This window comes from Mercenaria mercenaria, chromosome 2, assembly GCF_021730395.1.
Source record: "Mercenaria mercenaria strain notata chromosome 2, MADL_Memer_1, whole genome shotgun sequence".
Lineage (NCBI taxonomy): Eukaryota > Metazoa > Mollusca > Bivalvia > Venerida > Veneridae > Mercenaria > Mercenaria mercenaria.
In genome coordinates, this window is record NC_069362.1 from 98,738,054 (window position 1) to 98,749,336 (window position 11,283).

The following is an 11,283-nucleotide window of genomic DNA, read 5'->3' on the forward strand; positions in this document are numbered from 1 at the left end:
GGTGGGGGTCACTTAGATTTGCCGTTGTCCATTCGTCTGTCCGTCCGAGCTCACATTTGCATACTTAGGTGGATATAGGAACAATAGGTAACTGTACTTTTTCTTTGATGCATTCATTCCGTCAGCCTTTTATGTGGCTATTTTTCTCTTACGTGGCTAAAAGAACAATAGAGAGAACAAAGAGTAGCCACGTAAGTATCCATATGTAGGAACTTCCGTCTATCCGTCTGAATTTGTGCCATGCATATATTATATATTAATATTTATTATATACCTATATAAATTATGTAAAAAATCGGCTTGTATTTCACAATCAAATATGAACAGACAGACAAAAATTCCGTATTGTACCTTTTAAATTCCGTATTGTACCTTCCGTATTGTATGCTGCCGGACTATTTTCATTAATATGCATGATCCGACACATTTCTATAAATAGCGCACATAAAAACTTCACTAAGTTCCATTTAATATCGATAAATATTGAAGATTTCGTTCAAGAACAAAACAAGAATCAAAATGGTAAAGGTATATAATAAAAGGGTCATTATAACAGTAGATAGATCTGGGACTTTGTATTCGGCTCTCGTGGATTTTGCAAGGTCGGATCACACTCTGCGTTTGCGCGCCTCGTGAGATCCGATCTGGCAAAATCCACTCGAGCCGAATACTGCATCCCAGATCAAGCTACTGTTATAATAACCATATTGTATTTCATCTAGAAACAATTCATCAAACCTCACAGTTTTTTTTATTCAGCACGTGAAGTTGTGCACCTGCTGTTTTAATTGGGATTTCACATAGCCAGACCAGAGTTATGCGCTGTAAAGTGACAGGAGTGGGGGCACCATTGTCAAACGGACATACATCTAGTTTTTTAATGAAATATCAAAATTCTAGGTGGCCGATTTTAAAAAGCTGAGTACAATCTATAGTGTATAAATAAAATTCGAGCGGTTTGCTCTAGTGGGTAAGGTGTCGCTTGCTCAACCTAAAAGGCGTATCCACACCTTAAATCACACCAGTCCTGTTTTTCTTCAGAAGTGGACTCGAGTGTGATTCAAATAAGCCTGTAGCATTTTTAACAGTCGACCTAAACAAAACTTGTAAAAATCCCGCAATTCCCTGTGCAAAACTATCTTGTCCACGAAATACACAGAGGCACAGAAAAAATGTCTACATAACTTTTTTTTATCCCATCTAAAAAACTGATAGAAAAAGGGAGTTTGATTTTTGAGGAGAATATTTAGTTCTCCAGCATTTTTTTGTCGCACAATATTAGTAAGAAATGAACAAAACGTGAAACACTGAACATTATTTTTCCTACACATTTTTATTGCAGATATATATGCCTTTGAAAGTTTTCAAATAGTTAATATATTATTCGAGAATCTGTCCCTCGTGTTCTGGCAGACTTTGATATAAAAATGCCCCTGACAAGATGCTGTACCACCAAGAGACGGTTCGAAAAATCTTGATAGCTTGCGAATTTAAAAATAAGATCTGACGTTTCGGGAATAAAAGCTCGAAATGCATAACAAGTCTTACCTCCATTGACTGTGATAAATAGCGTCGCAATTTCAACCTGTAATGAAAACAAAGGTGATACTACCTGCAGCTATTTCCCGGTATTTTTTTTATTCTATACATAATAAGACAGAATATTTTTCTTTAATCTTCCTTCTTAAATTTTCATGAGCAGCTTTGAAACGAGTGACGGCGTGTTAATTTATAATTCGTCTTATTATAAATATTTTCCTTATTGTAATTACCTTATATAATTCTACTTACCGATCCGATGATACGCTTTTTCATTTAAATCAAATCCCCCCTCTGAAAGGTCCCATAAGCATGAAATTAACACTTATAAAAAGAATTTCAAACAAAATAGTTAAGCTGTAATTTTACTGAGCAAAATCTTATCGTATTTTTTTTAATTTCGCCTTTAAATCAGCAAACGCTTCTTTGTTTATTCAGATAATGTATCGTAAAATCTTACCGTTATTAAAAACAGAATTTTCGAAAAGTTTATCTTCGCCATTACTCCATTCCACAATTCTTCGTAATTCCTTCTTGTCTACTGAAACCGCGGCTCCGCGAACAGGTAGAAACGAACGATACCCATTGACGTCATGAAAAATTATCCAATCAAATGTCGACTTATACCCGCAATATTGCGACCAAAGAACGAGACGACTTAGTTTTTGTCAATAATTTGAGAAAAATATCCAATTCTTCAGGTATATCTATCAATTGAAAAGCCATACCGGACCTTGATCCCATATTCACTTCAAGCTATAATATTTGTTTTTATACCTTAACGCTTTTGTCAAACGCTATTCCCGGAGACAATAAAAGCTTAAAGATCGAAGCAGGCAACCGGGATACCTGGAGACTGTACAGGACTTTCATTGATTTGATGAAATAAGATATTGTCTGTTAATTGCTTCAAAACAACATCATGTGCCAATGTCGATCATAATATGGTCTTTAAATAAATTGATATAAAGCAGTTTGTGGCTTTCCTAAGTTCTAGGTAACTTATTGATCAAGTTTGATTAAATAAACGGTTACACCAAACTAATAATACACGTAACTGTGTGTAATTAAAAAAAACCCCAGATATTTTACTGTTAGACATATTAACTTAAAATCTATCCAATTTAACCTGATGTATGAATTGAATCTGATACGTTGTTCATGTTACAAAAACGACATTTGGGAATAGTAAAGACATATCGTATTTAATTAAGGCGAGGTGTGACAGAATAATGTCTGTATTTGTTCATAATATTTGTGTACTAAATTATTCCATTATAAAACAAGAGAAGGAGACAAATCTTGCGGTTTGGTTGCATAAAAAAATCCGAAACTAAACGTTAAAAGATGCAAACCGCGCAGGTACGAAAGTTGCAGCAACGCCAAAGAAAGCAGTGTGTGCGGAGTTAATATCTTTGTTGTAGACCCTAGGTAAAGAGACAGTCTGATTAGGTTTTCATGAATGTTGGACAAAAAGGCGTGAAACTCAGTTTGAAAGGAAAATCCAATGTGGCTATTCAGATTAGTCTACCAATTGGAATAATTTAACCTTGAACTATAATGCCATACAAAAGTAAAATTACGTAAATAACGTCCTCGGTACAAAAACAACAACAAAATTTTATGAAAAATACTTAGAATACATGTCAGTATTAATTGAATATTTTATTCATGTGTTTTCAAAAGTTAAATTTCAGATTTTAAATGTTGAACTATTAAAGCATTAAAAAGTTAGGAATAATAAATTGAGCAGTGCCATGGGAAAACCAACATAGTGGGTATGCGACCAGCATGGATCCAGACCAGCCTGCGCATCCGCGCAGTCTGGTCAGGATCCATGCTGTTCGCTAACAGTTTCTCCAATTCCAATAGGCTTTAAAAGCGAACAGCATTGAGCCTGACCAGACTGCGCGGATGCGCAGGCTGGTCTGGATCCATGCTGGTCGCATACCCACTATGTTGGTTTTCTCATGGCACGGCTCAATTAAATACACCTGGGATGACGATAAGTAACTCTAAAAGCGACTTTTAAAGAAATAGTAGGCCTACGTAAATTACCAAAGACGTAAATATCTTCTTCAAAGAACTGTATAAATATATGGATCACCTTTATTTTTTAAAGAAATGTACTCTCTTAAAACAGAACGGCTCGGACAATTTACTACTTAAGCATACATGTCTGATTTTGCTTTCTTGTCTGCTCTTTGATTTCTTTCCTGTCTTATGAAATTTAATTTTCTCGTTTGTGTTTTTAAAGTTGGTGACATTTTTATCAGCAAGACAACTGAAAATTTGAAATTTTGCAAATCGAAAGGACAAAATCGCCATTTACGACATACATTGCACTGACAAAAAGGCGCAGAGAATAAAATGAAATTCATCAACTATTAAGTATAGTTTTCCTGACAGCTTGAGTCGCGAAAATATGTATCAGAAGTGGCATCTTGTAATTTGCAGCATTTCTCAAGTAATATAATAATCTGGCATATGATGCCAGCTATTTCAGCGAATAGTGTTAACTAATTTATCTAGTCTAGTGAAATATAACTTTTCTATAGTAATTAGAGAGAGTTATTTCCTTTTACAAAAAAAAAAAAAAAAAAAAAAAAAAAATTACAGGTGTTTACAGAGCCGATTACCAGTCGACATAGCTCTCATTTTTATTCTACAGTAGACATGTACGAAATATTTTGTATGTATACAGTATCATTGCAAAAGTTTTTGCTAAGCGGTAATGGAATCGGATGAAAATCAGATATGTTTGCTCTGAAACATAACTAGGTGGTATATCAACATAAGGTATAATGTACTGGATAATTGATACAGCATACAGGTTGTAAATTGGTGTAACTTTCTGATTTTAGGATACATCAAACGATAGTCATATTGAGACAATTCATTGTTTTTGTAATCAACCCGAGAACTTTAGTATTCTATAAGACATATAGTACGATCCGTATCTTTTTCAAAACATTTACATGTATTCTGCTCCATTAATAATCCTAAATTTATGTTTAATCCCTCATATCGTCTGACATGAATAAATCACTTTCGCATTTAGATGTTTCTGTTCCACCGTTTTTAGCCTCGAACCTATTACCATGTTTTGCTCCAACAAAATCAAGAGCTATGGCTATCAATAGTCCAAAACACCCCGATCCTACCAACTGATACAGGAAAGTACGTGGTCCGAAAGTTTCATAAAGATATCCAATCAGCCGTAGATGCACAATACCGCCGACTGAAGCTCCAAGAATTTGTACTGTCATGCCTACGCCTGTAAGTTTCACGTGATAGTCCGTAAATGCAACTCCAGTTGGCCACAAAGGAGCACCAAGAAAGCCAACGGGCTGCATTAGCACCCAAAGTGCGGTTGAATTATTGGCAGCAAAAATATTCAAGAAGACACCGGTTAATGCGACGCCAAGTGTTTCAACTATAATTAAAACGCGGACTGATATCCATTTGGCGGCAATAGCGAATAAAAGTCTTCCAACTGAAAAACTTATCCAGAAGGAAGTATTTAGAAGCGAAGCATCCACACTGGAGAAATTCAATTGATCAATAGCAAAACTTCTAATAAAACTACCAATCATTCGTTCACAACCTCCTAGATTTCCCATGAAGACGAAAATGAAAATAAAAATCTTCAAGCCGTACCACAGTCTACCTTCGGCACACGTTGCAGGGTTTATCATTTGCAAAAACGAAGTTTTGTTACTTTCTATTTTCCGGGAGGCCCTTGCGTCACGACTAAACGATGTTAAAGCCAGTGCCCTGGACTGACGTTCTCTTCTAGAATACTTGATTTTAGTTATTTGATAGAACAGGAAAGCTGCTGAACACAAGGCAAGACAGATCGCAGCAATGCCATATGCATATTCTATCCTTGATTCTTCCATAACTATGAAGTCAGCATCATTAGCAGCACCACCTGTTGACTTGTTACGTACAGCCAGTTCACTATATTCATGTTTAAGATGGTCTTCATCAAGAAATAATTTTGTTTCATTTTCATATGACAAAGCGGAAACGGTGTTGCTCCACACGGACGACAAATTTATAGATAATATGTTACCATGGATTTCTGTGTGGTTAGAATAAACATTAATCATTTCTACAGATGGTTTGGATTGATTTGATACGAGAGGTGCCCTTTTTGCAAGGAAAGGGTATGAGTATAGGGGAACAATAAATGAACCAATACCATATCCCATGTGCAACAAGATCAAGGAAGACGCCGCATGCTCCATCCATATGCTTAGCGTGACACTTGTACCAGCTGTAAAATAAAAAAAAATATTTAAGAATCCCATACCATGACAATTTTAGACTTTAGATTGAGCAGAAGTATTTAATTTCTTCATACAGTGTGGAGTCATGGGGATGCGCGTGTAAAGTTTGGTTTGAAAAGACAGGCTGTAGAAATAAAATATGTTTGTTTTGCTTGTAAGATCGAAATCTATTTCTCCAGTGACTGTAAGATTTTACATTTTTATTCGTGGTGCCTGTCATGTAAATATTACATCCAGTGTTCGGTGGACGGTATCTCAATGTTACACTTATAAGATATTCAATTATGAACAAGCAACGTAAAACCACTGTTTTCAAATAGTACAGTTTAAAAAGGACAAAGGACATTCTTACCTATGTTTACAACTTGTTCACAGACACCTCCAATAAAACAGAATATCCACATGGTCGTGATGCTTGGTAACCATGGTATCGCAACCGTTGCTATGGCGGCAGTCGCCAGCGCTATGGTAATAATCAAATGCCTGTAAAGTTGGAATCTGTCCACAAGAAAGCCACCGAGTATGGAACCTAAGATCCAACCGAAAGTCCTTCCAGAAATAGCAAAGGCTAATTGTTCGTAGTTGCTATCCAGCCGAAGTATAAGGTCTTTGAGAGTTGGTCCGAATATCTCGAGATACATACCCTGTAAATGAGCCGCGCCATGAGAAAACCAACATAGTGCGTTTGCGACCAGCATGGATCCAGACCAGCCTGCGCATCCGCGCAGTCTGGTCAGGATCCATGCTGTTCGCTAACAGTTTCTCTAATTGCAATAGGCTTTGAAAACGAACAGCATGGATCCTGACCAGACTGCGCGGATGCGCAGGCTGGTCTGGATCCATGCTGGTCGCAAACGCATTATGTCGATTTCCTCATGGTGCGGCTCAAATGACGGTAAAAAGCAATAAAAACTGGCCATGTTTGTGAAATAGGACCATAATTATTTCTCTGAGGTAAGATTTAGAAAATTTCTAAAGTTAATAAGAAATATAATAATGGTTTGGAGAAGATATCGTAAATTTAATCTGTTTTGAAATCATATCCATCAACGGATATATTCGGAGTTTGTTTAAAGTAGTCGGATTAAACAACTGACCATTTAGTCTGATTTTAAAGCAGCATGCCTCCAGATCGTTCGACAACAAAAAAATAATACTTTTTTTTAGATATCTTGAAATAAATGCTATATTTTTTAAGAAGGTTTTAAAACTTATTACTGACAAACTTTATGTTACGGAAACACATGAGAATTTTTACTACATTTTACGATGAAAATCGAAAAGCGTTTATCACGCTTTTACTCCATGTAAACTGTCTCAATTATAAATATCTATATTTTGACTTCAGCTACAGGGCTATTGGTTACGACGACGGAAAAATGTCTTTGTTGCCGCGGCGGTCCGGGGTTCGATTCTCGGCGCAGTCATATTTTTTCCTTGATTTGGAACTTTTAAAATATTTAAGAAACAAAAATTCATTTTCTAATGTTCATAATATGACCAAACTTCAATTTGAAAGAAAGATTATTTTAGCCAAATCTGGAGGCATGCTGCTTTAAAGATAACTTCCCATCCATTAGTAAAATATTTTATCCTTAGAAATTTACTCCAAAATGCAGAAAATCCTTAAAAAAGTATTTAACTTCACTTAATATATAAATAATGGTGTATGTAGAGTCGAGCCACATTCACAATTAAGTGTCATGCAATAACACTAATTTGTTAAAAACTTTAGCTCACCTGAGCACAGTGTGCTCAAAGCAAGCTAATCTATATGTGATTGCTCTGTGTCCATCATCCATCGTCGTCTACATTTTGTTTCAAAGAAATTCTCCTGAACCTCTCAGCTACTTTCAACCAAACATTACAGGAATGTTCCTTGTGTGGTCCCCTTTTAGATTCCTTCAAATGTTGGTTATCCATGACATGGCAACCAAAAGGAAAAAATGGAACTTTTATAAATTTTCTGCCCAGAAACCGTTTGCCCGATTTCAAAATAATTTTACAGCAATGTTCCTTAGATGATTTTCTAACAGATCTCTTCAAATCATTCTGTTTCGTTAAAAAATAAATGGCCGCACCGGTACATACATCGCTTGTTTCCCTGTATGGCTATGTAATTATCTTTTAAAAATATTTTCTTCTCTGAAACCGCTGTCCCTATTTCAAATTAACTTCACAGCAATGTTCCTTACGTGACCCTCTACCAGATTCCTTCAAATCATTCTGTTTCGTTTAAAAACATGGCCGCCAAGAGGGATGGGCTGCTGATTTTCCCTAAATAGCTATATGAAAAACGTCGAAAATCTTCTATGAAACCACTACCCCGATTTCAAAATAATATTACAGAAATACTGCCTAAGTGACCCTCTCATTTAAAAACATTGCCGTAAGGGTCGGCTGTTCCTTGGATGACCCCCTTCCAATTTCGTGGAAATCACAGCTTCCGGGATTTGGTGCTATATTTCCATATATGCGGGGCTTATTGAAAAAACACCTCTACCGTAATCCTTCAAATCGTTTTGTTTCGTTTAAAAATATGGTCGTCAGGGTTGGGGCTAGTTTTCTCTACTTGGCTGTATCTATATGGAAGTACATGTACTTTGCAATTTAATGGTAGAATAGTGAATCTATATGGTTCGCTTTTCTTTTTTTCCTGTTTGAACTACCGGGTCATGAACGTTAACACACATACTACTGCATTGTATGTCAACAGAGTAGAATACGGAATTTACTACCTGCCTACAGAATTGCTGTAAATATATACTGATACAATACACTTACTAAAGAAATCCATGTAAGAATGAGTGCTGCTGTCTCTGTGACTTTCTGGCATGTCGCACGTGTTCTACTATTTGTAGTCTTCATTATTTTATTTACAAGATTTGAGCGCCAAGTTTGCAATTCAACACCGTCAAATCCCTTATCAGTTTTTACTCCAGTCCGACTTTAAAACCTTTCTCCTATCATTTGTACATAGTTATGATTGTAAGGTCAAAACCAAGTTATGATTGTAACGTCAAAACCAAGATTTTAAATTCTAAATACAGAGATATCTATACTTTTCTTTTTCACGGGAAGGGCGGGAAGACGGAAGAGATTTGTTGTGATTTTATCAATAAAACTTACTGGAGAACAACAAGTACAATTCTGAAAGTGACATATCTCTTACTACCACGTCTCGATGTTTGTTAGCCAAATATGGAAAGTCTAATAGAAAGAATACATACAGTTGCGTTAATACGAATTTAAACAGACGCCAAGATAGTCTATCTGAAGGACTGAAAACGTCACGTAAATGTGTCTCCCCTTAAACTAAGAGATGCGGGCCTCCGTGGTCGAGTGGTTAAGATCACTTGCCCCTCATCGATATGGGTTCGAGCTTTGCTCGGGGCGTAGAATTCTTCATTTGAGGAAGCCATCCAGTTGGCTTACGGAAGGTCGGTGATTTTACTCAAGTACTCGCCCGCGATGAAATAATGCACGGAAGGGCATCTGGGGTCTTCCTCCACAACCAAAAGCTGGAAAGTCACCATATGCCCTATAATTGTGAACAATAACAAGAGCTCGTCGAACACGAAATGCCCCCCTTGATGCATTCATTAATTGCACAAGGAACAGAAATTATAAGCTCACTGTAAACAAAAGTTCTACTGTTCTGGTCCAATCTGACCTTGACCTTTAACCTATTAACCTAACAAGAGATCACAGAGTGACCTTGGTTTCTGACCACTGAGCCATTTTTTAATGTTCCAAATTTTAAGACTAGCTCAAGATCAAAATCAAGGTTAAATTTCATTTCGGTACAAAACATTGTGCATGTGGTCCAAATTTGAAAACTGTGGCTTGTGAAGTGTGAAAGTAGGTTACTAGATCATTTTCAAGGTCAAAGTTAATTTCGGTAGACAGAACTATGCATGTGCTTCAAATTTGGAGGCTGTAGCTTGAGAAATGTGAAAGTAGATACTAGGTAAAAATCTATGTCAAATTTCAGTTCAGAACACAAAAATATGCATGCAGTCCAAATTTGAAGCCTGTAGCTTCAGAAATGTCAAAGTAGGTCAATAGGTCAAAATCAAGGTCAAATTTTATTTCGAAACACAAAACTATGCATGTGGTCCAAATTTGAAGCCTGTACCTTCAAAAATGTGAAAGTAGGTCACTAGGTCAATAACAAGGTCAGTTTGTTTTGGTACATGTGGCCCAGATTTGAAGGTTGTAGCTTAAGAAATGTGAAAGTAGGTCACTAGGTCAAAATCAAGGTCAAATTTTATTTCGGACCACAAAACTGTGCATGTGGTCCAAATTTGAAGGCTGTAGCTACAGAAATGTGAAAGTAGGTCACTAGGTCAAGATCAAGGTCAACTCACATCAAGGTTCATCTTGCCACTTAAAACAATACATGTGATCCAAATTTGAATGATGTAGGTTGTAGACATGAAGATTCTAAAGTTTTTCCCTATATAAGTCTATATGAACCATGTGACCTCCGAGGTGGGGCCACATTTGACCCTAGAGTGATAATTTGAACAAACTTGGTAGAGAACCACTAGATGATGCTACATCACAAATATCAAAGCCCTAGTCTTTGTGGTTTGGACAAGAAGATTTTCAAAGTTTTTCCCTAAATAAGTCTATGAAAACCATGTGACCTCCAGGTCGGGGCCATATTTAACCCTATGGGAATAATTTGGACAAACTTAGTAGAGGACCACTAAATGTTGTCATATACAAAATATCAAAGCCCTAGGATCTGTGGTTTTTGACAAGAGTTTTTTCAAAGTTTTTCCCTATATAAGTCTATATACACAATGTGAACCCCCACCCCCCACTCCCCCTCCCGGGTGGGGCCATATTTGACCCCAGGGAAATAATCTGAACAATCTTGGTAGAGGACCACTAGATTTTGCTACATACCAAATATCAAAACCCTAGGCCCTGTTGTTTTGGACAAGAAGATCAGAAATCGTTTAACTGTTCCTGGCAAATGTGACCTTGACCTTTGACCTAATGATCTAAAAATCAATAGGGGTCATCTACTGGTTATGACCAATCTCACTATCAATTTTCTTGACAATAGGCCTAAGCGTTCTTGAGTTATTGCCTGGAAACCATTTTATTGTTCCTGGTCACTGTGACCTTGAACTTTGACACACTGACCTCAAAATCAATAGGGGTCATCTGCTGGTCATGACCAACCTCCCTATCAACATTCATTATCCTAGGTCCAAGCGTTCTTGGTTATTATCCAGAAACCTTTTACTGTTCAGGGTCACTGTGACCTTGACGTTTGACATACTGACCTCAAAATCAATAGGGGTCATCTGCTGGTCATGACCAACCGCCCTATCAACTTTCATGATCCTAGGCCCAAACGTTCTTGAGTTATCATCCGGAAACCGTTTTATTAATCAAGGTCACTGTGACCTTGACCTTTGACATACAGATC

The 11,283-nt window shown here is 36.8% G+C and overlaps 2 protein-coding genes across 2 annotated transcripts in view; both read right to left on the reverse strand.

Moving 5' to 3' along the window:
• Nucleotides 1-2,279, reverse strand: part of LOC123564686 (uncharacterized) — a 108,361-nt gene extending 106,082 nt beyond the window's left edge. The window contains exons 1-2 of the mRNA XM_053537347.1: nt 2,000-2,279; nt 1,549-1,585 (exon numbers count right to left, since the gene is read on the reverse strand). Coding sequence (XP_053393322.1) covers nt 1,549-1,585; nt 2,000-2,041 — 79 coding nt within the window. The 5' untranslated portion in view covers nt 2,042-2,279. The remainder of the gene's footprint in view (nt 1-1,548; nt 1,586-1,999) is intronic.
• A 1,921-nt stretch (nt 2,280-4,200) lies between these two features.
• On the reverse strand, nt 4,201-8,762 carry LOC123562921 (sodium-dependent glucose transporter 1-like). The gene is made up of 3 exons (XM_045355507.2): nt 8,619-8,762; nt 6,187-6,478; nt 4,201-5,821 (listed from the first exon to the last, which is right to left on the reverse strand). The coding sequence occupies exons 1-3, from the start codon at nt 8,700-8,702 to the stop codon at nt 4,554-4,556; spliced, it is 1,644 nt and encodes a 547-aa protein (XP_045211442.2). The 5' UTR covers nt 8,703-8,762; the 3' UTR covers nt 4,201-4,553.
• Nucleotides 8,763-11,283: the final 2,521 nt, after the last annotated feature.

Coding starts and splice junctions, on each gene's coding strand:
- LOC123562921 (XM_045355507.2), bottom strand. CDS start 8,702: ATGAAGACTACAAATAGTAGAACACGTGCGACATGCCAGAAAGTCACA. Junction 6,479..8,618: donor TTCTTACATGGATTTCTTTA/GTAAGTGTATTG, acceptor GCTCATTTACAG/GGTATGTATCTCGAGATATT. Junction 5,822..6,186: donor TGAACAAGTTGTAAACATAG/GTAAGAATGTCC, acceptor TTTATTTTACAG/CTGGTACAAGTGTCACGCTA.